Source organism: Lingula anatina, chromosome 2 (assembly GCF_051362555.1).
Source record: "Lingula anatina isolate TDL-2025a chromosome 2, LinAna3.0, whole genome shotgun sequence".
In the NCBI taxonomy this organism is placed as follows: Eukaryota; Metazoa; Brachiopoda; class Lingulata; order Lingulida; family Lingulidae; genus Lingula; species Lingula anatina.
Window position 1 is genome coordinate 43,487,894 of NC_141768.1, and position 27,864 is coordinate 43,515,757.

Here is a 27,864-nt window from a genome sequence, read left to right on the forward strand (position 1 = left end):
TGCTTTTATGAAAAATATTTTAAAAGACAGCAACCGTCAAACTCAGCTATACATCGTCTGCTAATCGTCGTCATCCAAGTAAATGATATTTTGTACATGTATAAGTCTTATTATTTGAGCGAAAATGTTTTTTTTTAAATTACCAAAGAAGATATTTTCACGGCGGTTGCATGAACGACGCTCTGAAAATACAGAAAATCGCTACTACAGGGTAGGCCTATATATGCCCCTACCCGTAACTTGCTTCATATATACTTCACCATTTCGACCAGATCACATAGGCCCCTATAATATACAGGTACGTGTCGTCTTAAGAAACTTAGAGCTACGCAATATTCGACTAGGTCATTGTTGAACGTGGACACCAAGGGGAGTATTAATAGACTGTTGACGTGGTATCCATGCCTACACATTTTCTCCAATACCAGCGTTTTTCGCTTATGTGATAGGCCAACGATATTGGCTGAGAATTCAGTTGCTGTTGTTATTGCTACACATCAGTCTTCTTTAGTAAGAATAATCGCATTCATACTCACTTTGCTTTACTAACTGATACATAAAGCATGGCAGACAGCATAGATCAGATAGATCGAATTGTTCTGCAAAAGATTGATAGTGTTTCTATTGAAGAGACAACTGCCAGATATGAAGATCCCTATTTTATTTTATTTCACTTTATTCTAATTTTTACATTTTAAATCACGTAATGGCAGTGACAAACACATCACTTAACCTGTCTCAAGGGAATTCCTACTTAGAGGATGAGGACTTCGACTCAAAGCTTTCCCCGGAGGTGGATCTGATCATTGGTGTGATACTCGTTGTGATCGGTAAGTTGGCGGTTTGATGGCTGGGTTTGATCTACAATCCTCGGACGGGTTTGTATACGTTTCAAACTGGGCACAAAAGTAAGCACTTGTCTAGAATTGAAAATTATTTTATGATTTATGATTCAGTTGAGCGAATCGGAAGTCACCTGATTGAACGTGATTGCAGTACTACTATATCGGCCAACTACCTACATGTTTATATATCGCTTTTTATGGTATGGGTCTTTATGGGTCTTCACGGATGTATAGATAATTGGTTTGTGGACAGAGAGCAGGGGTAGATCCAGGATTTTTCTAGATGTGGGTTTGTTTTTATTGACCCCGCCCCCCCCTTAAAAAAAGAAAGAATGAAAAAAATCATTTTTGAAAATTAAATACGTGAGCGGAATGAATCAATTAAGCATACATTTATGTATTTAGAAATAATAAAGTCGTTAAATTAACGATGCAAAACAGAAATATTTTTGTAATGTAAGATTTTTGCTCCTTTACTTTGTCGCATAGGCCTACTCGATTGACTGGCCACATCACACGCCATAATCTGGTAGGGTGGTGTCGATAAAGGAACTTTTACAAGACAGTCAAAATGAAAGATGATAGTAAGTCGATGGCATTTAACGTCACAGGGCCCATTCTGGACACTTTTTCTAGAGACCATTCTCACAGATATTTAAATCGATCTATCCCCTTGGGGAGTCTCACTAAATTGCTGTGAATTTGGCCGGCTTAAATGTCTGTCATGCCTAGTAAAGCTGTTAGGGGGTAATTTTCTTCACCCCTAGCTGATTTTGGTAGGCGAGACAGACATGTTGAGCTGATAGCAATTTAGCGTGAACCCCCAGATGGATCGATCTAAATGTATGGGAATGCAGTCTTAGCATGGTTAACAGAGAATTGGTGATTAAACGTGAAATTTAGTTTACTACAAAATAGCATGTTATGTTTAAGTTGGTGTACTTGAAACCATATCGCTCTATCCGTCTTGGAAACGTTTATTTCAATCGTTATTTTCTCAATGCTCTGACAGCCCAATAAGAGAGATATCTCTGTTGGCCTTAGTACTGGTATACATGTATGTACCTAAGTGGTTAGGTAGATATTATGTTTAAAGTTAAAAGTAGTATACAGATTTTTAACAGAATAAGAAGTAGCTAAGGCATAAAAGGTTTACAAATGTGTCAAGCAGAGTTATAAATAATTACCATGAATAAAATAGCGTTAAGCTACAATTGACTTTAAAGTCATTTCAACAGCTTCACTAAACAGAAAAAAAACTAGGGGAGAGACAGGGTTGGGTTTGAGTAAAGTTTTCAAAAAATCACTTTCAAAAATTTCTATTTCTGAACACTATACTTCTGAATGGATCGAATTTTTCTGAACAACTGAGAAAGAACACTCTTTGCTTTCAGTGAAGCTGTACTCATATGCTTCTGATTGGCTGAGCATAATGAGGCCAAGTAGTATTGTCCAATCAGGTTGCAATAATATCTCTTTATCTTTTCTGCCACTTGGTGTTAATTAATACAAAGAGGAGGCATCCTGTCTATAATAAAGGAAAAAAATCTAGAGCTTATCTTTATATGATCCCAGCTCTGTCTCCGTCTCTTACAGCCCACTGACACTCTTTTCTCACGCAAATTCTTTTATTGTGGTCAATAAATTACATTTATGTGTGCATTAATTGAGAGGAGTCTCTTAGACTATCTGGAACTAGTTTATTATCAACATTCGGTTTTATAGCACAACAGAATCATCTACTTGTAGGTTGAAAATGTATTTTTATTGACATTCGTACTTTGATTATTACTCTAAGTACGAATTAAAAATAATGACAGTTAAATATACATCTGTTAATAATAATAATAATAATATTAATTATTTACATATGTATATTAATAATAATAATAATAATAATAATAATAATAATATTTATTGAGTACTGAAAGTGTACATGGCTTAACATTTGCTGGTTCACTAATCTACGAAGAGTAGTATACCTACGTATGTATACAATAAGGATAATAATGAATAATATAACATGACATACCGTATCGATACCAATCAGCATGTCTTCCCAGTATACAATTGTTACGTTACTTAACACAATTAAGTAATACACTTGTGACATTGTAATACACTTCCAAGGCTGCTGTGACTTGTACAAGGCTCATTTTCTACTTTGGCATAGTTGTATAAATGAACTTTGCAGCAGCCAGCGCGCTTGCAACACATTGTGGATTTAGGATATTAGATATTTTGATTTCATTGGTGTCTGATACCACCATGATAGACCTTGCAATCCACGCCAAGAATGAAACATTCATTTACGATCATTTTTATGTTTCTTATAGTAGGAGATAATGTTTCTCATCCCCAATAATTGATTTGCAATGGGGCAATATCTTTCTTCCATTGATATTTTGGGAGCGATATGTCTTCCCCTTTCAATTTGTAGATTATGGTCACTAAAGCCCCCTTTGCAATGATTATTATCGATAGACTACACAGATGTATTTTCATCAGATAATATCAAATGATATATGAAATGTTTAATTTTGAAATTTTTATGCATAATAAAAATGTTCATCAGTACTTCTTTTTGGCCCTTGATGAAATTATATTCTATGTATAGGCCTATACATTGCATTCTTCGCGTGAAAATTTACCACAAGTGATTTCTATCAAAGATACAGAGTGACTCAGTCTTTTATAAGCTTAGTTATGTGCTATTATGACTAGAATTCAAAACATGCTGCCATGTGTAATTACATTAAAGACACCATAAAATGACGAATTATGCATACGCAAATACGGGATTTACTCATCCCAAATAATAGCCTCGAAACATAGCGGTGATATCGCTACTAGCGCTTGGTCGCAAATTGCGATGCTTTCGAGTTAGGCAATAGCGACGAGAAGTCTTTTTAAGAGTGTATCGTTGTATTCTTCCTTTTTGTTTTTGATTAGTTTTTTTTTATACAGGGTTACCACTTAATATGGAATATTATTTTTTATCGAGAAAATGTTCTACAAAATATTTAATTTCTTTCCAACTATTTTAAATCCAAAACTGAGGTGTCACTTTATGTGTAGCCAGGTGTGTTACCTAATTACCATGCAACTTTCGAAACAATTAATGTAAGCAGTTGCATGTTCTGTGGTCAGAAATGTGAGGGGTGGTCTTTTCGGCAATTTCTGCCCTTGTATAAAAGCGCATGGGTTTGGTCAATCTTTGGAGTGTATTTAGAGAAGCAACAAAGTGATCGCTCTGAAACTTGTCAGTTACCTTAGAGAAGATATGGTTCGACAGCTAAGCAACGCAGCTTACTATGGGATTCTTGCTCTCAGAGAAAATGGCTAGAAACGGACAGCCATTGCCAGACAATTCAACATTTTTCAGGAACCGTTAATAAAGTCCTCCAAACAAATGCTACAACAGGGACACCTACCCCAATATTTCCATCAGGGTGTCCGCGTACCACACCAAGAAGACAGGATCGCCTTCTCCTTAGAGTGCGCCGTGCTGGTCGTACAAAGACAACCAGTGTCCTCAAGAAAGAGTGGCAGAATGCCTTTCAAACGCCCGTTTCAAGGTCCCTTGTGAACAAAAGATTACAGCAAACTGGTTACTTTGCACGAAGACCAGTACGTAAACCACTGTTAACAGCAGGCCATATACAGCTACGTCTGCAATGGGCTGGGGACCACGTGCTTTTGCAGCCAAAACACTGGAATCACGTCGTTTTCAGTGACGAGGTCAGATATGGAATTTTGGGGGTTTACTGTCGAATCCGTGTCCGCCGACGTGTACAAGAGGCATAAAACGATGATTGTGTACTACTTAGGGTGCAAGCAGGTGGTGGTAACGTCTCTGTTTGGGGAGCATTCCATGCCGGTGCCCAGAACCAGTTGGTTTTTCTGGTAGGCAACCTCAACCAGGGTTCCTACAGAGACATTCTACAGCAAACAATGCTTCGATTTGTAAGAGTCATCTTTAGGAACAGCTTTGTGTACCAAGACGACTCTGCAACCCCACATCGAGCTCGCAGAATCACTGTTTTTCTTCAAAAGCAGTGGGTTCAGCAACTGCCCTGGCCTGCAAACTCCCCAGTAATGAACCCAATTGAAAATCTGTGGGTGGAAGTAACTTAGAGAATTAATAGCTATGGTCATCGGCCGGTATATAGTGATGAAATGCGACAGGTAAATATCACTGCGTGGAATGATATCCGCATCCAAACTCTAAAAAACTTGTCACAGGGTATGGCATGTAGGATGAGGGCGCTGCAAGCGGCTGCTGGAGGTCATACCCGCTATTGATGACTTTTCATGATTTACTGTAATGATTTCTTTGACTGTGTAACATATCACTGTCCGGAGGCTATCATTTTCTTTAATATCTTAGCTTAAAGTTAATACTGACATCAAACTGTTGATATGGTTTTCTGGGGGTGTTCTTTTCTTTTGAATGACATCTTATGTCAGATTTGATATTATTGACCAAAATATCTCACAATGGAAGACTGGATATTTTTCTCACTCAATGATATACTTTTTTGATGAATCAAGCCAAAAAATATTTAATCAGCATTCAAAAATAACAATGATAAAAAATATTCCATATTAAGTAGCAACCCTGTATATCTTTATGGCTATATGGTTAGTATGTGAAATAAAGTTTTTTTGCGGGTAACTTTTGTAATAGTTTTCCCAGGTGTTTTATATTGCGTCCGATTTCTGTACAGGTCCAGTTAAACCATAGCCGTTTCTTTGCTCTAGCAAGGAGCTGTTATAACTCCTTGGTTCTAGTTGACTTTGTTTTTTCATCTCCTTGAGTCGCTTATATGGTACTAGTGGGGCGTTCGCAGCATTTTCAAGGATGTCTGATATTGCCTTACACGCATAATTTACTTCTTCTTTGGTAGTTGGAAAATTAGTGTGCAACAGTCTACTAATGACTGAAATGCTTTCATCTTTTTCAAGTGCTGCAAGAAATTTTTCAGTGGAGTCTTTTTCCAAAATATAGCCTACTGATCACTTAATTTGTGAATGTGCGTAGCAGTTTTCTCTTTCGTGATTCCTGCACCTTGGATTGTAAGGTGTATCAGACCAGGGTATTATATCGTTAACTCTACGATATAATTCCCTGATCAGACAATTATCAGAAATGTAATCTATTGGATGAACTGTGCAATATTTGACTTTGTTGAGGAGATTATCACTAACCATATATCACGTAGTCTACATCGATGTCTATTGTAGCAGGTAAAATAACCAAGTGAGTTGCCAAGTGACCTCCTTTTAACTATGTTTAGGCTGCTACCGACACACAGTTCAACGAGATTTCTTCCTTGCATAAACCACAGTGTCAAGATTATTTCTCTTTCTTGGTGTAAGGTAAGATTCACAGTCATCAGGTGATCATATATGGTAATTCATTTCCGAGTTTAAGGATGTAATTAAGGTTTCAGCAAAGATGGAGGGAAAATTTTGAAAAAAAATCATTTTTTTAAAATCTGGTAATCTGAAGTGACCGTTGACTCTGAAAAAATTATAAGTTTCAAATAGCGTTCCGAGACAGGCGAAATTGATGTCGAAAGACAAGTGCGCGACTTTAAACATTTTCAAGTGGCCTCAGTGCATGTGGTCCACTGATTATTTTGGGGCTGTAAGAGCGTCAGAAATAAACCGTTTTGCCGCTGCATACTGTGGTATACCTGTGAAAGTGGGAAAACAACTTGATCGATAGCTACGAGAGACAATAGCAAAAGATGTGCTTCTGTGACCAGTGAGATGATTAAATTATAAACTACGCAGGTTTATAACATGGTCTGCCTTTGCGTCACGGGCTGCCTTTGTACGTAAGTTCCATTATTGAAATGAATGTAGGTCAGGGCATGGCATAACAATCATGCAGTCACTGTTTATAAACTGACATTTTAGCCGAAAACATTTTTATGTCGAAGTAAGCCTAATGAAGGGGAATAGGAAAAAGACAAAGGTAAAGCCCCCTGTTACGTTGGGCTTGGAGAACGTTTTTTTTTTTTTTTTTTTTTTTTTTGCCTACTTGGAGTTTGACAATATTTGATGGTCGAAATCAAATTTATTTTATAAGTGTTATCGACCCTTAAAAATTGCAGCGTTTTCTTTAGTTAAATATTTCAATCGATTTTTGTGAAAGCGGGACGAATTTGCTCCCCAAATGGACGCAAGTTCGGTGTGTCAGTGGTTTTAAATCGTTCCATTATTGAGCAGCTTCTTAGAGACCAGATAATTGAAAAACCGACTCACCCCCTTTATAGGTTATAAAACTATACCTGCACTTCACCTTGGAGTTACGTACTTCCGATCAGCTGAAGGAGTGCATTAAAAAGCTAGAAAACTAGTTCACACGCTTTTAAAGTATACTATCCGTGTTAAAAATGCACTGTTTCTATATCTACATTTCCTGCAAAGATAATAATTTTTTTCACTACATACTTTTTTTAAGCTTAAAAAACGATAACAATTCTCTAATAAAATACTTAATGTCGATGTTTCCTTCTGAAAAATTCAGGAAGACATGGCGGTCAGTCATTTAGACCCTTTACCAGGATGACAGAGTGATTTTTCACAATTTATTTTTATTTACATTGAGTCCAAATGCAAGGACGGGTCGAGCAATGGTATGTAAAATCGCTTTAAAAAAAAAGAAAATTCGATTCGACGGGAAAGTCAGGGATTGGACATCTTTAAAGAGGCATTTACCTGAAAAAGTATATATACTGTATATAACCATCAAACACATTGCTTTTGTTTCAGAGATTCTGGCTGTTGCTTTGAATTTGTTGGTTATTGTGGTAGGAGTATGGAAGAGGAATTACTTGATCTCTCATGATTACATGATCATCGCCTTGTCCTCAATCGACTTGTCCGGTCCCATCCTTGGCTACCCGTTAGCCATATATTCCAGCTTCACACATCGTTGGCAGTTTGAAACCTCAGGTAAGTGAAATGGACAGAAAGAGTTTAACGAACTTATGATCTAAGACCTAAGACCTAAGACCTAATTTTGATTCGAAATTTTATCCAGGTTTTAATGTCAAAATATCCGCCAAAATTTGAAATACAATCTTATAGTATCAGATTTTCAGAATGTCTGCAAATGTATACAAAATTAGCATTAGAATGTGCGCTTTGCAATAATCTCCTCCTGCAGGCGGCGCTACATGCTTACAACAAGGATAGCAAGTCTTGTATTGTGGGATATCAAAACGGCTGTAAATGTTATGCAACGATACTTTAACAGAAATAAATGTTTTTGGAGGTGTGCCAGCCAACTTGATCAAAAGTATATATGATTTATTCTGATCATAATATCTGCACGTATATTTCTACATTTCAGGTTGTGTATATTATGCCTTTATCGTGTTCTTTTGTGGCTTGAGCAGCATCGGACTTCTGGTCTCTCTCAGCGTATTTCGATACATCAAAGTGTGCCTTGTCACTTCACCAGGTAAATTCCCAGGGTACAGGTCCGAAAAGCCTTAGTCCTTAAGTGAAACCAGCCCCGTTCGCAAAAGAACTTGAAGGACTGAGAACTCTTCCTATTAGATTCAAAATTCCACAAAATACATTGTAAGTTGTAACCAACACATTAAATTTAATAAATTGCATTTTTCCAACAAAACGGCATTTAATTGTAATATCCAGATATGGTGAGATAATGGACCGTCATTGATTTGACAAATATAAATTTGACATTTTGAAATAATTATAATATAATTTCTAGGTTTCAAGTTTAGTACCGGCCAAGTATTCTTTGCGATTGGATTCACCTTTCTCTACTCTATACTGTGGAGCGCGTTGCCACTTGTTGGGTTTGGAAAATATGGCCCGGAACTCCACGGGACATCATGCTCAGTGGACTGGTTGAGTCGCTCCAATCATATGGTGTCTTACACCATATGCCTAGCCATCTTCACCTTTGGACTGCCAGTAGCCTTAATTTTTTACTGTTACATCAATATCGTTCTCACCACGATGAAAACAAGGCGCAATGCAGATAATCCATTGCCCACACTTGCGGACTCGCACTTGACTAAGGTAAAGAAACACTCACGCCTCTCTCTCTCTCACTCGATGAAATACAATTTTTCCTTAATATTTGCAAAACCTCTACGCTTATTTATTTCAGTTAATCGATAATCAAATTTATAATTTATTACAAAATGTTAGCAATCAAACACCCTCACTCCCTTACGAAAGTTTTCGAGTTACTCACCTATTAAGGAGTTGTTAGTAAAATAAACATCGATCTTTCCTCAGAACTTCTCAGAAAAAAAAATAGAGATATATTTCCAGGTTGTCGTGTTAATGTGTACAGGATTTCTGATTGCCTGGACGCCTTATGCAGTGGTTAGCTTCTGGGCAGTGTTTGGGGACGCCTTGTCCATTCCGTACATTGTCAGTGCCCTGCCTGCTCTGCTGGCCAAGTCCAGCCATGCGTACAACCCCATCATTTACTGCGCCATGAACAGGAAGTTTCAACGAATGCTGTTTGAAAACTGGAACGCTAGAAGAGCATCCAGGCAGCAGGTAGGTACCCTGAATCTCAGAGCTCAGAGCAACTGTATGTCTCTTTCACGGAGGGTTTTCCGAAACAGCGTACTTTGCTAGCGCACATTGGTCTCAGTGATTCCAGTTCTACATAACACTCTCCCGTCATGTATTTCAGACCTTCGCTAATCAGACCCAAGGACCAAGAATCGTCCCCCTTTGTGCAGAGACTTCAACGGTCATGCACGCCATATCACAACAGGGAGAAACCTCAGCTTGGGATGGAGAACTACGCACACTCAGGCCCGTCAGTAGTCCCATCAGATTGCCAGGTGGACCTAACAACGCCATCGAGCTGCAACAATATGCATGGGAAAAACCGGTGCAGCCAAAGATGATCCCTCGTTCTGCAACTGTTTCATTGTAAGATGATTAATGCGCTAAAGATATATCACGATTTTTTTTTACATATTATTGAAAAACAGCTAACTTAGATTCCTTCGTGTTAAGAGAAAGAAAGAGAGAGAGAAAGATGAAAGTTGAATGACTGGGCGTACGTTGTTCAAATCGGAAACTAAATAATCATTTTAGATAAATAAATTTGCATCATAAAAGGTGAACGTACGATCAGCAGATTTTGCTGTGCTGACAGTCTGTCTGTTAACTTGCAAATAAATAAATATATTATAAATGTGTGTAAGTGTGGTCCGTGATGTTATAAAGTAGGGGTTTAGATTGTGGTAGTTATAGCCTGGGTTCGGGTTGGATGGTGTTTGTGCCCGTATGACACATGCAATGAATATGAGACCACGTAAATGTAGTGCTTCGGGTAATTTAGTATTTTATTTTTGCCAAAAAGGCCACGAGGAGGTTGAGATAGAGTAAGCTGATTGTGATTTGATTGGTTAGGTTTGGTGGACCTGGATTGTAAATGATTAAGCCACTGACTGTCCACGAAGTTGCCTTTACTGCAGCTAGAGAAATGTAGTGCCTAGTGGAGAAATTATTGGGGTGGGGTTGATGTCTTTGGCTATGGTACTCTTTTTAAGAGCTTGATCTTTTAATTGTTTAAAGGCAAACACGTTGTAAATACATGAGTATTGAGGGATGGTCGATGTAAATCTCTTTGTATATTATATACATGTAGTATGATATCTTGTTTTGTTGAAGGTATGACATCTCATTCATGGTTAAAAGGCGGGTAATGGAAGCAGATATTTTTCCAGTATTTTATATGGACGTGAACCTTGGATAAAAACTCGTAAATTTTTAGAAGTCACTTCCAGGTCATTAGTTATGTCTCTGCTTGGTGTAAGAGTGACAACGCCTAACAATTAATGTTTAGGCGAGCTTGGTTTATGAAGTGCAAAAGCCCGCGTGAAAATCGCTCGGCATAAATTCATGGTAAAGGCTCTTGAACAACGAGAGGAAGTAGTAGTACATGATAACCCATACCTGGACTACCTGCAAGCAGGCTAATACAAACGCATTCAAATACCTAAATGGTATTTTGCAGCACAATATATAAGGGGAAAATTGACTTATTGAACTGTAAAGAAAGGGTGCGTGTGTCTCAAAATTGTAAGGTTGTATTGTATAGAGAGATTAATCCGGATCAAACCGTCTCAGGCATTTCTGCTGACATGGACATCAAGGAGTTTGAAAGAATTATTGGAACTCGGTACAGGTTGTCATCACGCGACCTGACAGTGAAGAAGGGCCGCTGGTCCTGCGTCCCTTTAGAGGATCGGAAATGAATCCTTGGTACCGGTGAAATCTAGACAGTAGAACATGTTTTGTGTTTTTGTTCTGTCGCAATCTGTATACGAAAGGAAAATCCTGCGTGAGATTTTTTAGCTCAGTAGAAGGGGCTATGCACGACGTGTGTCGTTTGATATATTCTGTAAACTTCTTTTCCTAACATAATGCTAACATTGTGTTACCGTTTTATTGTATTAATTTGTACTTTCTGCTCACGTTGGAGTAAATTATCTCTCTATGCACCGTCACATTCAGTGTGCCCCACAACATTGTTCTCGTTATCTTGTGAAATAAACTATTTAAATACGTTTATGTGCATTTTTTGTACGCCACAATTGCTTTTAGATTGCTGGGATGGTGCATGGTTTTTCAATTATGAATTTAGTGGAAGGATTAAAGGTTGCTGTCATTGATCGCTGAATTCGAAATTTGTGCATAGGCCTAAAGCGTGCCTATTTTTACAATTATTCTCACCACTCTAAATGATTTTGGTTAAATTGATCAACACGGACTACTGTAACACTTCTGTACATCTTTAAAATCAAACAGCAAGTTAAAGGTAAACAATGCTCATTAGACTTTAATTGAGGAAAAATCTTGCTGAAAATTTAACTTCTTTTTCGCCACGCCCATAGCCGTCGTCAAATTTTAGATCTGATATTTCACTTTGAGTTCTCTGTTATTAATATTTGGGAATTAACCTCGTAACAGAGAAGGATGAATTGCACTCGTAAGGGTTAAAATAAGAATTTTAAGCTAAAAAACTGGTGTATATCAATGATTCTCTCAACGGTTTTGGATAGGGTAAGGAAATTATTTAAATTTCTAGGAAAATTATTATTCTATATATAATTCTAACGCGAGATGCATACCTTTATAATTAATAGGCATAAAACAGATGGATTGTTAGTCGCCATTAATTCTGATCTGACTTAATTTTACACAAACTGTGTTCATACATTTTGTATGGCATGACTAAACCGTCACCTGTAACGCCACGAAATGAACGCGGCTTCGATTGGCCAGTTTGTTGAATAGCTGTCACAAGTTGCTGCGTATAAATTCGTGCATCACATGACCACATGCTTGCACAGAGGAGGCGTCAGGACGCAGGGAGAAGGTGTATCCCTAGTAGGGCCTACTTCAACGGTTAGTAGATTTAAACTCTATTTGGAATATTTTATAAAAGCAGACTATGCACAGCATGATCAGATTTGCATGAATATTGCATTTTAGATTCATATGTCATCATATTCAATAAACCTGTAAGATGTAATAGCGGTGTGAGGCTTTACTCTGATAACTGTTAGAATAGTCGCTAGCGTTTCAAATGTATTTCTTGTATGAGGTTCATCCATCAAAGATTTTCATGGACACAAAAAATAAGTGTATGCCAGGGACCAATCACAATTAAATGGTGTTTACGTGGCACGCTTGAAATATTGAACATCAATTTTTATCAAAATAAAACTTCGAAACCACGAACAGAGGCAAAGAAAGGCCAAAACAGTCATTCATTACTATGTGGTCAGCAAAATAAAAAAGTTATATCTCCGATAAAAATATCTCCAAGTGCCTGTAAAAACAAAGTTTGAAAAGAAACATATGGTTGTAAATTTCTAAATGAAATTAAAAAACGCCCGATAGCAAATTAAACGCAGTTCCTTCCTAATAACATGAAATCGCGTTTCATTTCAGTTTCCAAGTACAATGAAGGTTTCTGCAGCTCTTTGGGTAATATGAATATTTTGTCTTTTTTTTTGCTCGTTATAAATATGCACAACACTTTGGTCAGCATCTGAAAAACAGACGTGGTTTATGGCAGCTATTATTAATTAAATGTAGGATCTATACGCTGTGTTAATTAACTTGCAAATATATTAAGATTATTGTTTAATGTTTAGTATGGCTATCAAATGTTGGCATCAGGTCATTTTTTAAACTTTGGATAACTGCTATTTTATTATTTTAGTGTCTCCACGTTTATTTGGCTGTCTTTATTCTTGACACGACCAACTCATCTGGTAAGTGTCTCTCTCTCCTCCCCTCTCCCCCCCCCCCCCCTCTCTCTCTTTCTCATACATCTATCCTAAAACTCAAAAATCATGCATGGAATTTTCATAACGCACTGACAGTCAGTGACTCATTCGGGAAATTAAGAATCTGTTCAAGTTATGATTCCCCTTAGGTTCTCCTCTCCACTCCATACACTTCTCTAGATGCGCAAATGAAGACTGTGCAGTGTTACGTTTTACCGATTTAAATAGGACGTCCTATTCCTTCTTTATCTTCATATCAAATTCTCACTGACAATAATATCTTTTTGGGAACCAATTTTCTCGACATGTGTGAGACGTGAAGAAAGTTTGATACAAATGAAGCATTCATTAAGTCTGAATTTCGGAGCATCTCATCTCTAGCTCTCCTTCATAGTGGACAGAAAATGCTTAAATCAATAGAAAAAAAAAAAATTTCTATTAAATCTACTTCAGCCACCTATCGCTGCGGAGTGAGCCCAAATGAAGTGATAATAGTCGTAGTAAACGACGCTAATTACGCGAACACGTACATCGCGGATTATAAAGATGACCACAACTGTCGACCAGCGTTTACTGGCTCACAACAAAACTGGACTCTTGCGACATTCACACTGGCAGAAAACTCCTGTGGAATGACATCATCGGTAAAGTGTTTCTCTTCTAGCATAGTCTTAGGCTGCATTCAAAACAGAAGTTGATCTGCGGACTAACAGATCTGCGGATCAAATATGGCCGATCCACTTGAAACCTTCCCGCCCAATCCCCGCCAAAAATCCATCACTGTCTATTAGGGAATAAAGCGGCAAGCTCTCACGTGGGTCGGCCATATTTTATCGGTGATTTGTAGAAGTAATTGCTGTAACTTTATGTAGCAATGTTACTCCAAACTTTCGACGGTATTTATCGCAAATCATATTACTGTGAAAAGGTTACGTTGACATAAGAGCAGGTTTTAGCCTACACAAAGAACGGGTGCTGTACAAGTCGTGGAGAATTTTTGAGTTACCGGTGGCTCTGTGTTGCCTGTAAAAGTGCGTGTTACAACTTGTTTCATTTACAAATGAAGTAGAGGTTATATCTTTTCTATCATTGTTGCTATGAGTACAAAACTACATATTTCCTTTTTGATAAAATAAAAAGGCTGATATATAATGCAAAATTCATTTCAGGGCGGACGCGACCTATGGACCGTTTTAGCGACAGAGAATTCCCGCATAGAACAACACACTGATGTTGAATTCACCACGACTCCGGGCTGCGACTTCACTGGAGACGAGACAGTTATTGTGGAAATAACCTCTGTTCGCGTGGAGAACATGTACGTAGATATTTTCTTTTTTGAAAATTAATGTTGTAATTGTGAATGCAAAATATTACGATTCATTTTCTTTTCAACATTCAAATTTTTATTAGGCAAATGCAAATATTTAGTTACAAACCCCAAAAGATGAATTTGAAATATAAGAAAAAGGGCGAATTATACTACAATTATGGTGGATGCAATGCTTTTAAATGATCCTTTTTCTCATGTGGTTTGAGAAATGCCTTCATAATAAGTGTGAATATCTAGCGACCGCTCAGATAACCGTTAGCAATGAACTGACCATGATGTATTAGTAAATGGTTTTGGGATTTGGGCTTGGCCGAGATCTTCAAATTTTTAGGGCTTAAAAAGCAACATACTGGTACTAAACACCTCCAAAGTCAGCTATTGCATAACATTATGACAGAAGTTTTAGTCCAACAGAACACGCATTTCTAAATAAAATGTTATTAGCTAAAAGCTTGGATTTGCCAAGATGGTCTGATAGTTTGGCAGATTGATACCGACGAGCATTCTGTATAATTTAAGTAAGATGTAATTTTAACATCTTATGAACTCGTCTCCATGAGGCTAAAATACAGTTAAACCATATTTACCATGATTACATGCTTGAGCAGCGGCTGATATATCGCATATTACTTCGTATTTAGATTTGTTTGTTTTTAATTGTGAAAGTTATAAAATCTTAGCTGTTTATCTTAAGTGCTTATCTGCAATGACCATGAATGCATATGTTTGGACATAGATAAATGTGGGGCACCATTATAATTCATCAGAATTATTTGCAAGCCAAGAAGATGCGGTATAACTCTTCATTAGGCCTACATCAATATGCAATTGCGTGCTTTGCAAAGGCAAATATTGAAAAATTGTTGCATAGTCGTGATGTTTATTTATGGGAAATAGTATGTCCTTTACAATAGCATTATTTGAGATTTTATTGTATTTTGTTGTTGTTTTTTATCGCATGAATTTGAAAACATTTTCTATCTTTTATTTGCCAGAACGCTTTCGCAAAGTGCTGCAAACCTTGCCGCTGAAACCGTTACCATGGTGATGAATCGAAATAGCGATGGCGCTGAGATCCCAAGCTGTTACTTAGGCGAACCCGTTTCCCTCTCGATGACTCTAGGAGAATCAAAAAGTAATTAATTGGCTCATTCGCAATGAAATAGTTTTTATTGGGGATCACGATCTCCGTTTTTAAAGAAAAATAAGTCAAAAGTAGCCCTCCACTTTAAAGCCTAAAATTTGTGTGGTAGACATTGGATTAAAATTAACTTGGGTCTGTAATCATAATAGAAGTGCTGGTCGACAGTTGACTTATTTAAATTGATCACTACAAAATTCTAGTGTGAAAGTGGTAATCATATTTCGGTCTTAAAGTAAATACCAAATTTGGTGCATATGTATGAGAAAAAAAGATGCTTCATTCTCTCTAATTGGAGATTTTTTGAGAATAGTTGAAAGAAAGATATTTCAAAATGTATTCTTATTTCTGAACATACAGATTGATTCATGAAGTGTTAGTTCTTATAAAAGTATCTCGTCTTTCTTTAATTAGCTGCAAAGGGTATAAAAGTGTTTGGATGTTATGCAAAACCTACGAAAAGTTCAAATGAAACGTTTGCTCTTCTGGGTGATAACGGGTAAGTACATTTCTTTGAAGTTTGATATAAAACAAAGCAATCCTAATGTTTTTCTGAGCTACTGTTACATCAATTAAAAGGTTTTTTAAATTAAGTTACTCGACTTGCCTGCACATAACATTTAATGCTGTTTTTTGTAAGTCATTACTATTCAAGTTTTTTTTTTCATTCTGGGAAGGGGTCACGTGGGTATTGAGTTTGTTGTCTCCGAACCCACAGTACACATTAATGTATGATTGGATCACTTACAGATACTTATAGGACTGATATCGATAACATTTTTTTTTCACATCAGGTGCCCCGAAGACAATCAATTCATTTCTGATCCATTCTCTGGCCAGGGGAATTATATTACATCTGGTGCATTCAATTGTTTCAAATTCCCAGAGTCGACCACCTTGTATTTCACCTGTGAGATAGGGTTTTGCACCACAAATGATGATTTAAGGTGTATATCGGTAAATATTTTATATACCTTTACGTGTATGTGTAGAAACCTTCGTTTATTCGAGAACTAGTAGCCATTCAAGAACTTCAACTACTGGGTTTAAAGCTATAGTTGTCCCATAAAGTTTTGCTTTGGTCAAATAAATTTCTTAATTTGTCAATCCCTACACGAATAACCCTCAGCTTGAGAGACTCGTGCAGACTCGATTTTATTCCTTTCGACTGCCTTGTTCATTTTGATACATGATTTTGTACACCGTTCGAGGTAGACGATAAAATATCGGCTGCAATGATCGTCTGCGAAAATTTGAAGCTCGGGGTGAGAGAAATTGGAGATAAACGACAAACCTAAGAAAACATTATGCTGGGCTATTAAAAGCTGTTGCCTATAAATGATCAAGAGAATGATATTTATAGTTCAAAATACATCGTGATCCATCTTCACGGTTAGTCGCTTAGATGAATGCGTATACCTGTAGGTCTTTATGGGCTACTGTAAATAAACTTTCTATTGGATAATAAAGACTTTATTCATGTATTTGGACCTGATGATTCGCACTTCCTTTAATGGTTATTGTCTTTCGCGTTATTGAGAGATACAGATGACTATTATTGATTGTTTAAGACTGTTTTAACAACATTTGATCTATTTCACAGGGTCCTACCTGTGCTTTTGCCGCACAAGCTGTTGCCGTAAAATCTGTTGTCGACAGAAATAAAAGACGGGTGACTGGTGAAGAGCAAAAATCACCAAAGACGCCTCGCGTTGACGTCAACTCCCCGTACCAGCCGGAGACAGAGGAGCACTACCCGATAAGTTTAGAAGTTTCAGTCATCACATTACCGGAGGAAAACCCGTTTAGCAATAACAAAGGTATCTATAATATGAATAAAAGACACTGGCGTTCAAATTTCGAAAAAAAAAAATCAAATTGATTTTTTGAAAAAAAAAAAAAACTACCGTCTTAAAAAGTTAATCTAAAACTTTTTGAGAAATATTGGAAGGTAGAACTTCGCTTCATTCGTAGTAATAACCTTATTCAAGATATCTAGTAAAATAAAGATATATATTTAATTTTAATGGTAAAATAATTTAAAATAAGCGGCGTATTTTTGTCCACGACAAATATAACTTTGTCATTTTATATATGCACTTTCGTTTCAGAAAAAATGGAGATGCCAAAAGCCACGAAATCAATAATTTTCACAGTGACGACTATTGCCCTGGCGTGTCTGTTTCTGGCTGCGGTCGCAGCTGTTATCATCGTACCTCTCCGAATGTTAAAATTGCGCCGTCAACTGAGAAACTCCACTCAGCTGCATCATGACGCCAGTTTCAACACTCCTGTTCACATTCCAGTCACTATTCTCAGACCTTAATAAGATTATATCGCAATTTGTAATGTAATCCAAATGTTTGAGTCACAAAAAAAGATATGTCTATATAAAATAAAGGAATGGCAGGTAAAATATTAAAACGTGTTCTTGTTAACATTGACTTTCATAGGATTAGATCGGGACCAAGGCGATTTTGAGTCGTGCTGCACACAACTATCTATTGAAGTGCTGGCGACATTCTCTCAAGTCGACTAAATGTTAATATTTCTGTGACTGTGACAAGTCACGGTCTGTATAGTGTTGAGTGCACTGCGGCACAACCCCCTCCCCACAAAATAAATAAATAAACTAAAAGGTCTAGACAGCGAATTTCTAAAACTACGCACTGCACGTATTTCAAACTAATTTACACCGGTTGTTTGGACCTGAGTGAAAATATTAAACAAGGCAGCAAAGCTGTCAAATGTACAGACAAAAAACAGAAAATAAAGATGCAAAATAGGTCATTTTGTCAATTTTGATGCAATAATAAATAATGCTTATAATAGCACTGTCAGTCAACACTGAATTTTAATCATGCACAACAGGTAAAATGGTCAATAACATGAGCGGACCCAGAGATATTTTCTGACAGTATTCCAAACTATCTATTTTGATCCATCCTCCATTTTGATGGTCTTCCAACAGAAGAAAAAATAGATACCAGGCAATATAAACTTAATAACCTGACTGTCTTCCGGAAGACCCAGAAGATGGTCTCAATCTACCCTTTCAATAAGATTACAGTTTCAGGACCATGAGTTTAAATTCACATGATGAAAGTCTCAATATTTGAAAAATGATGACAGTGCATAAAATAATATTACATAAGTAACATAATGTTTAAAAGACATAAAAAAAAACAATACAACTGCTTATGTGAAAATACAGAAATGTCAGAGCCTCAGGCGGATGAGAGTTAAAAGTCACAAATGCAAGTGTTTGAGAAAAAATTATAAAGGAAAACATAACAAAACTAGAAAAGCGCTCCGAGAGTGCAGACCTCTGCCAAGGTAGCAACTGTTGATTATTATTGATTATTGTCCTCTTTGGCCCACTTCTGACAGTTCCTGAAAATTTCAGCAAAATCGGTCCATAACTTTTTGAGTTATGTTGATGACAAACAAGGGTGAAAATATAACCTCCTTGGCAGAGGTAAATATAATTCCAATGAAGCTGCTATTCAAACTTTTAATCTTTGAGTTTGATATATATATATATATATATATATATATATTAAAAACTTATTTGCAATATTAAACAAAATTCACCTGCATAATTATCACTGCTTCCTTATTATTAATCTAGCAGAGAGCTTAACCTATGGGAGTTTACAGGGAAATATCAACAAGTGTGCTTTATGTAATCTCATTTAATGGCCGATTAATTAGGCAAATTACTTTATAACACTGAAATTAGCTAAGTGATACCCAAGGGAAATTTACAGACTGACCCTCTCAAAGGTCTTTCAGGCCCATAAGTCACAACTTAAGAAAAGCACAAAACAATAATGCACAAAATAGGAGACTACCAATTCTGATGCAATAATACATTATGTTTAACTGCACAGTCAACATCAAATTTTAATTTTGCACAACAGGTAACACCAACGAAAGTAAAAGCATAAGGCTTCAGGCCCATCAGAGTTCAAGTTTATACTTAGAAAGTGCCAGAATGAGAAAAATGAAATTTCACACAAAATAGCATAAAATTCAATAATAAATGATAACCCAATTGACCTGGCTTTCTAATTTGAACTGCATGCCAATCCTAAAAATCATACTCATAAATTAAATATAATAATAAATATCACAGTTTTCTTTTCATAATGTTTGCAGTAGCAGTGCAAAAAGATTATTCTCAATTTTGATGTAACATTACATAATACATTATAGAATAATTATCACCAATTTTTGATTATTGACTATAAATAGCATGAACATGTAGAAAATTTGATTACCATCCGGCTTCATGTCCATGGGAGCTCCGAGTCCCACAATGAATATGCCAAAAAGATAATGAATATTTCACTAAAATGTATAACTTCCAGAAAAAGAAGCCAATTAGACTGCTTTTCCAACTCGGGCTGCATTTTAGTCCTGTGTTTCTTTTTTGAAAGTTTGACAATCATAAGTAATACGGTTTTCCCATAATGGTCATCATGGCAGAAGCACCAAAAATTGTGTTTTCTTCTATTTTGATGCAACATTACATAATGCTTAACAGCATAATACATCAATTTTTAATAATAAAATATATGTGTCATGGATTTTCAGAAAATGTGACTAGCATGGGTCTTCAAGCCCGTGGAGGTTCTATGTCGCACCTTGAAAATGCCAAGAAGTGAAAAATTAAATTTTCACAAAAAACTGTTAAATTGCCAGAAAAATTTACCAAACAGGCTGCATTGCCTATTGAAGCTGTATGTTAGACCCATGTTTCTTTCCTGTACGTTTGAGAACAGTAAGTGACATGATTTCCCTTAAATGGTCATCATAGGAGCAGTGCCCAAAATAGTTTTTTTTTTCAAATTTTGATGCAACATTACATAATGTTTAACAGCATAATGACCATCAAATGTTATTAATAAAATATTAGTAACATGGACATTCAGAAAACATGACAAGCAAAGGTCTTCACGATCATGGAACTTCAAAGTCACACCTTAAAAATGCCAACATGTGAAAAATTAAATTTTCACAAAAAACTGTTTAACTGCCAGAAAAAGTTACCAAACAGACTGCATTGCCTACTGAAGCTGTATTTTAGTCCCATGTTTCTTTCCTGTAAGTTTGAGAACAGTAAGTGACATGATTTTCCTTAAATGGTCATCATGGGAGCAGTGCTCAAAATAGGGGTTTCTTCAAATTTTGATGCAATATTACATAATGTTTAACAGCATAATGACCATTAAATTTTAATTATAAAATATTAGTATCACAGATATTCAGAAAATGTGACTAGCAAAGGTCTTCAGGCCCATGGAACTTCAAAGTCACATCTTGAAAATGCCAAAATGTAAAGAAGACAGCACTGTTCTGAAATGGGTTTATTTCCGTTTTTAACACTTTTTCAACATAAAACAAAATAAACATTTTACTGCCATTTTTTATGACCAACCAAGAAAATTGATGAGATGAGAATTGTATCAATAGAACAGTGTTAAATGTCCAATTTCCTCCATTCTAAGATTCTGAACATAGTGGATGATTGAATCTGACAAACTGCAATGATATGAGTTTATTTCCGTTTTTGACACTTGATTACACAATACATGATAACAAGTTTACCATCATTTTTACATAATCAATAACAATGTTGTAAAGATGCAGGAAATGTCAAACAAACACTTTTACGTATCTTATTACTTAAATAATAAGGCTATTAACATGCCTAAGAATTAAATCTGAGGAAATCTGAGGAAATGTGAAAAAACAGCATAACTTCTAAAATAATGCCCCGATTATGCTGATTTTCGAACTCAACCTGCGTTTTAGTAAGACTGACCATTCCTGTGAGTTTAATGACAATTAGGCTTTCTGTTTTTCTTATATTGTGTTTACAAGGTTGCATATATGCTGAAAAGTGAAAAAAAAACAGCATAACTTCTACAATAATGGCCCGATCATGCTGATTTTCGAACTTGACCTGCGTTTTATGAATATTCATCAGCTCTGTAAATATAAAGCCAAAAAGTGAAACTACCTTCCACTTATCGTGTTTACAAGGAAAGTGCACGGCGCCGGCGACGGCATCGGCATCGGCATCGGCGACGGCGACGACAGACGCAGGTGATGGCAATATGTACAGACACATCTGTGTCTGTACATAAAAAACACGGTCTTTTTGGTACACGTGCCCACTAACGATGACAGAATAAAGTAAGACCGAAAGTTGGTACAAACTTGTTTATAGCACAAAAAAATTAGTCTATTTTAAAGCAAACATAAGTAGCCCCTGTTCAGCCATTAATGTGAAATGACCTGCCTTTGTTTTGAAAAGGGAAAAAACAGATTCTGTTTAGGTTATATTTGTAGACTGTCACAGAATTACAAAGAATTATCCTAAAGTAAAACTAAAATTGGCCTCGGTGTTGCACCTTTTGATATGTGTTTCTCAATGAAACCGATCTCCTAACTGCACTTCAGATAACCCTTCATAGTTATTGCCCAAGACGGTTTTCAAATAGCAAATGGTATTCATGTATGATGCTGTCCTAAAAGAAGATTAAAATGACACAAGTAACAGAGGACGCATAATAAACTAACAAGGCAGCAAAGCTGTCAAATGTACAGACAAAGAACAGAAAATAAAGATGCAAATAAGTGAAAAATTAAATTTTCACAAAAAACTGTTAAATTGCCAGAAAAATTGAAGCTGTATGTTAGACCCATGTTTCTTTCCTGTAAGTTTGAGAACAGTAAGTGACATGATTTACCTTAAATGGTCATCATAGGAGCAGTGCCCAAAATAGGGGTTTCTTCAAATTTTGATGCAACATTACATAATGTTTAACAGCATAATGACAATCAAATGTTATTAATAAAATATTAGTAACATGGACATTCAGAAAATGTGACAAGCAAAAGTCCTCAAGATCATGGAACTTTAAAGTCACACCTTGAAAATGCCAAAATGTGAAAAATTAAATTTTCACAAAAAACTGTTTAACTGCCAAAAAAAAAAAAAAAAAAAAAAAAAAAAAAAAAAAAAAAAAACAGACTGCATTGCCTACTGAAGCTGTATTTTAGTCCCATGTTTCTATCCTGTAAGTTTGAAAACAGTAAGTGACATGATTTTCCTTAAATGGTCATCATGGAAGCAGTGCCCAAAATGGGGGTTTCTTCAAATTTTGATGCAATATTACATAATGTTTAACAGCTTAATGACCATCAATTTTAAATTATAAAATATTTGTATCACAGATATTCAGAAAATGTGACTAGCAAAGGTCTTCAGGCCCATGGAACTTCAAAGTCACGCCTTGATAATGCCAAAATGTAAACAAGACAGCACTGTTCTGAAATGGGTTTATTTCCATTTTTAACACTTTTTTAACATAAAACAAAATAAACATTTTACTGCCATTTTTATATGTCCAACTAAGAAAATTGATGTGATGGGAAAAGTATCAATAGAACAGTGTTAAATGTCCAATTTCCTCCATTCTGAGATTCTGAACATAGTGGATGATTGAATCTGACAAACTGCAATGATATGAGTTTATTTCCATTTTTGACACTTGATTACACAATACATGATAACAAGTTTACCATGTTTTTTACATAATTAACTAACAATGTTGTAAAGATGCAGGAAATATCAAACAAACACTTTTAGGCATCTTATTAGTTAAATAATGAAACTGTTAACATGCCTAATAATTGAATCTGAGGAAATGTGAAAAAAAAACAGTATAACTTCTTAAGTAATGGCCCGATTATGCTTATTTTCGAACTCAACCTGCGTTTTAGTAAGATTGACCACTCCTGTGAGTATAATTACAATTGGCCAATCCGTTTTTCTTATATTGTGTTATCAGTGTTGCATTTATATTGAAAATAGTGAAAAAACAGCATAAATTACCTAAAAGTGACCCGATCATGCTGATTTTCGAACTTAACCTGCGTATTATGAATATTCATCAGTTCTGTAAGTTTCAAGTCAAAAGGTAAAATGGTTTTCCACTTATCGTGTTATCGGTGCTGCATATATGCTGAAAAAAGTGAAAAAACAGCATAAATTCCCTAAAAGTGACCCGATCATGCTGATTTTCGAACTTGACCTGCGTATTATGAATATTCATCAGTTCTGTAAGTTTCAAGTCAAAAGGTAAAATGATTTTCCACTAATCGTGTTATCGGTGCTGCATACATGCTGAAAATAGTGAAAAAACAGCATAAATTCCCTAAAAGTAACCCGATCATGCTGATTTTCGAACTTGACCTAAGTATTATGAATATTCATCAGTTCTGTAAGTTTCAAGTCAAAAGGTAAAATGATTTTCCACTAATCGTGTTATCGGTGCTGCATACATGCTGAAAATAGTGAAAAAACAGCATAAATTCCCTAAAAGTGACCCGATCATGCTGATTTTCGAACTTGACCTGCGTATTATGAATATTCATCAGTTCTGCAAGTTTCAAGTCAAAAGGTAAAATGGTTTTCCACTTATTGTGTTATCGGTAAAAGTGCACGGCGACGGCGACGGCGACGACAGCGACGACGGCGACGACGGCGACGACAGACGCAGATGATGGCTATATGTACAGACACATCTGTGTCTGTACATAAAAAGTGCAGATTTCAATGGGAATATAGCATTTACCCATAGGTACAGCTGCACATTTTTCAGCAGTAAAAAAAAAAAAAAATTAAACTGGCATTTCCAAAAAATTATTCTTGCTGGTGATCAAATATTGTACGGGGAGGGAGGGGGGGGGGGGGGCGGGGGCACGCCCCTTACATACTTTTGTAGTAACTCCTCCCTTCAAAAATAATGGCAAGCAAAAAAGAGACTAAAAAGCGTGATTGTAAAATCCCTGTTACATTGTTAAAGTAATCCTTACCTCTTTTTACTATGATTGTAGGGACAGAAATATAAGCTTTTAAACCTACATGATGTATTCAGCTTAATTTGACGTACTGTACTGTACTGTACTGTACTGTACTGAGAATGTACTCTAAGCGCAATCGGCAATCCTCGGCTCATTCCGCAAGCTCCATACTGACCTCGGATGTGATAGGCGGAGAAATATGCATCAAATCCATGCATTTTGTCCGCCGGAAATGCCTTCTCACTCAATCAATTATTCTGCTCATAAAGATGTCTGTCAACACCCCTGATTTTTATGATGCTTTACAGTTTGCCAAACAATGCACTTAGTTTGACTTTGATTTAAAAGATAAATAGATACAGGCGTTGAAAGAATTAGGTTTAAATTAGCGCGAGGTTGAAAGTAGTTCCTTCCCAACAATCAACAATCAAAATGGCTGCCTCCGTATTACGGCCGAGGTCATTGTCGAGTGCGGAGACATCCGAGTAGTTTCGAGTGCTCTAAGCGAAGAAGTGTTTTGCCCAAGCCGGTGTGACGAAACTGAGGGTCCGTGTAACAGAGAATCCATTCTCCCTTTCTTTATGGAAGTTGGTGTTAGCCTGACTTAAAAATATAAAATTCAAAATCTAAAGCTTTGTGCACGATTATTGATAAAAAATAAAAGCACCGATTCCAAGTCAACTATCTTCAAAATTCTGCCATAATCTACTTACATTATTTATCACCATAACGTACGATTAAGAATTTAGAAAAAAAATATAAGAATTTTAAGTATTTAAACGAGAAAAACACTCAAAGAAAACAGATCTCTATAGCAAGGCAGCTCAGTTCTCTCTTTTTTCTATTATTATTAGTAGTAGTAGTAATCATTTACTAATTACTTGATAAATCAAAAAATCAACTCAATTTTCAATATTGTTATTAATTTATTTATCCACTAATTGATAAGTTAAATTCTGAAAATTATTAATTTAATAAACAATTAAAATTAATAAACTAATCTAATGATTATTACATCCAGCCCATTTCTCTCTCATATTCCCTCCACAGCTTTTTGCATAATGTTGCTAACAGACAAAGATATTTAATTAATTAACTATAACTGTCAATCTACTCGTTTGTTACTTGATTTGCTCTCGATAGTTTGTGAAAAAAATTAGGAAAATCCTTCCTACCCACTTGAATACTTCCCCAAGGGAAATCTATTCATTGTCTATTAGCGGATTAGACGGTAAGCTTTGAAGAGGGTCGCCATATTTGATCCTCGGACTAGTTAGATCGCATTCACAACGATTTGAGCCAGGCTTTACAAATCCTGAGACTAAATATGGCGAACGGAGCCGAGATTTAATGACTGTACCCCGCAGGGACGACGTGTGGGGGGAGGCGTGTGAGAAGCGGAGAGACTATTAAAAGATTAGGCGGTTTTCCTTTCATGTACGTCCGCCATATTTAGTCTCAGGATTTGTAAAGCCTGGCTCAAATCGTTGTGAATGCGGTCGGAGTCCTATTCTGAATGGGGCCAATGACATACACGGTACTCGGGCAGTCTGCTATCCGAGCCAATTTTCACAAAACAACTTCAGTCTACGGTTGCATTTAGATGGGATTTTCACGGCAAAAGGCAAATATCCCGCACACACGAATTACTGTTTGACCCTCCTTACACTTGGGTTTGATGTTTTGTACATTTAAGTACAGTGAATCATTCATATTTCGCTATCTGCCTTGGGTTTGATCTTTTGTATAACTAATTTCCTTGAATCATTCCTATCCACTTGCCTTTCGATATCTCTTAAGGAAATATTGCCACCAGACACTTTTATTTTAGAGTTTTTTTTATTTGCTTCTTATATCTGAATCTGAAGTATAAAATATCAAAAACTCCGCCAGTATATTATGAAATATGCTTCTGCGTTTCGGACTTCGCAGCTGGAACTATATATATATGACAAAGGCCCGGACCAAATCTAGTCCTATGCATAAAAACCCTTGTTTATTACGCCCTGGCTGGGCCCATTCTTTATGGTGTCTTTGCATTGTTAACAGCATAATGGACTAGTTAATTGACCAAGTTAATTGGCCAAGCTGCCGGTTTGTTTGTATGGCATGTGCAGAGGATGTCTTAGATCAAGGCATATATTATGATACTTACAGGTGTGGCAAATGAGATATACTTGTATTTCATTACCTGTGATTTGTAAAATACATCTGAGGATGATACTTTTAAAGATGTTTAATGTTAAAAGGAAAGACATGTAGATTGATTTTGTAACATTTACTAAAGAAATGTTAAATTAAAGGTGGGGTTCATTTGTTAGTGTGTGAAAAAGGTCTTTGTATTATCTGCATTTTCTAAAGGATAAATTACAAAGACCTTTTTCAAACTTTTTTTTTTATGTTTAAAATAATAAGGATAAAGGATTAAATATAGGATAAGGAATAAATTGGTATCATGCTTATGTAACATACATTAGTTTTTATTAGTTTTAACAAATGTATCCTAATGAATCGACTTTATCAGTGTTCTAAACTGGCATAGATTATGATGTAAATAAAAATATATTATAACTTTAGGGAGTTTTTTATTGCTGTGCCTGCAAATAGAACAAAGTTTTTCTATTTATTCACACCTTTCTCTGTAATTTATCCTTAAGAAAATGCAGAGATTTTCCCAAAAGGTCAACAAAACAAAGGGCAGACTTTTTCCTATAATCTGTATAAAATCTAGATAACTAAAATCAGGCCTTCCCAACTACCAGACTCGGCACCTACGGGTCCAGAATAAACCGGTATATCTGACCACACGACCCGTTTTCAAGGTGTGTGTCAGATCGCATAAAAGAGTATCATACCCTATCACAAATTCTGTAAGCCTACCTGTCATCCGGGTATCGCGCCTCGTTTTCGTCAAGTAGGAGTCGCATGAATACAACAGACGACTCCCTCAATCAGGGGGTGGAAACGCGCTACTTATATGATTAAGACGAACCTAGCCGTCAGTACCGGTTATTGTTTTGTGACCTTGAGGAGCAATTAGGTTTGGTCGTTGCGGCACGCATCAACAGTAGTTGAACTACCACACCTGGGTCTTTTGTTTTTGACAACTGTTCACTCGTCATCGAGGCGCTTGTTCAAGACTACAGGCTGATATCTACTAGTAGTACTACCAGTGGCTTCATTAGTAACGTTCCCACAATACTTAAGTTTTCTGTCCGTGCGTACAAACCCTGAAAAAGGACAGCCTCGCTGACTAGAACAATGGAGGTTTCTCACCCCTCTCTAGGATTACCCCTGCCCTCAATCTCGTCCATCCCGGTAGTCACGAAAATATTTAACCCC

General features: G+C 36.3%; 2 protein-coding genes across 2 annotated transcripts; both read left to right on the top strand.

The window, feature by feature from the left end:
• Positions 1–561: 561 nt before the first annotated feature.
• Positions 562–11,426, top strand: LOC106165935 (opsin-5-like). Its single transcript, XM_087006654.1, has 6 exons — positions 562–830; positions 7,632–7,814; positions 8,215–8,325; positions 8,602–8,915; positions 9,174–9,407; positions 9,547–11,426. The coding sequence occupies exons 1-6, from the start codon at positions 707–709 to the stop codon at positions 9,793–9,795; spliced, it is 1,215 nt and encodes a 404-aa protein (XP_086862780.1). The 5' UTR covers positions 562–706; the 3' UTR covers positions 9,796–11,426.
• Positions 11,427–12,208: 782 nt separating this feature from the next.
• LOC147763729 (uncharacterized) lies at positions 12,209–18,058 on the top strand. Its single transcript, XM_087004954.1, has 10 exons — positions 12,209–12,278; positions 12,828–12,863; positions 13,102–13,153; positions 13,622–13,812; positions 14,338–14,486; positions 15,497–15,636; positions 16,057–16,141; positions 16,437–16,599; positions 17,246–17,462; positions 17,754–18,058. Exons 2-10 carry the CDS (start codon positions 12,840–12,842, stop codon positions 17,966–17,968), a joined length of 1,236 nt encoding a protein of 411 aa, XP_086861080.1. The 5' UTR covers positions 12,209–12,278; positions 12,828–12,839; the 3' UTR covers positions 17,969–18,058.
• The last annotated feature ends 9,806 nt before the right edge of the window (positions 18,059–27,864 follow it).

What these genes read in the sequence shown, in the direction of transcription:
- LOC106165935 (XM_087006654.1), top strand. Translation starts at nt 707, where the DNA reads ATGGCAGTGACAAACACATCACTTAACCTGTCTCAAGGGAATTCCTAC. An exon ending in CGGACTCGCACTTGACTAAG is followed by an intron (nt 8,916 to 9,173) that starts GTAAAGAAACAC and finishes ATATATTTCCAG; the next exon opens with GTTGTCGTGTTAATGTGTAC. An exon ending in GAAGAGCATCCAGGCAGCAG is followed by an intron (nt 9,408 to 9,546) that starts GTAGGTACCCTG and finishes CATGTATTTCAG; the next exon opens with ACCTTCGCTAATCAGACCCA.
- LOC147763729 (XM_087004954.1), top strand. Translation starts at nt 12,840, where the DNA reads ATGAAGGTTTCTGCAGCTCTTTGG. An exon ending in GACTCTAGGAGAATCAAAAA is followed by an intron (nt 15,637 to 16,056) that starts GTAATTAATTGG and finishes TTCTTTAATTAG; the next exon opens with CTGCAAAGGGTATAAAAGTG. An exon ending in ATGATTTAAGGTGTATATCG is followed by an intron (nt 16,600 to 17,245) that starts GTAAATATTTTA and finishes TCTATTTCACAG; the next exon opens with GGTCCTACCTGTGCTTTTGC.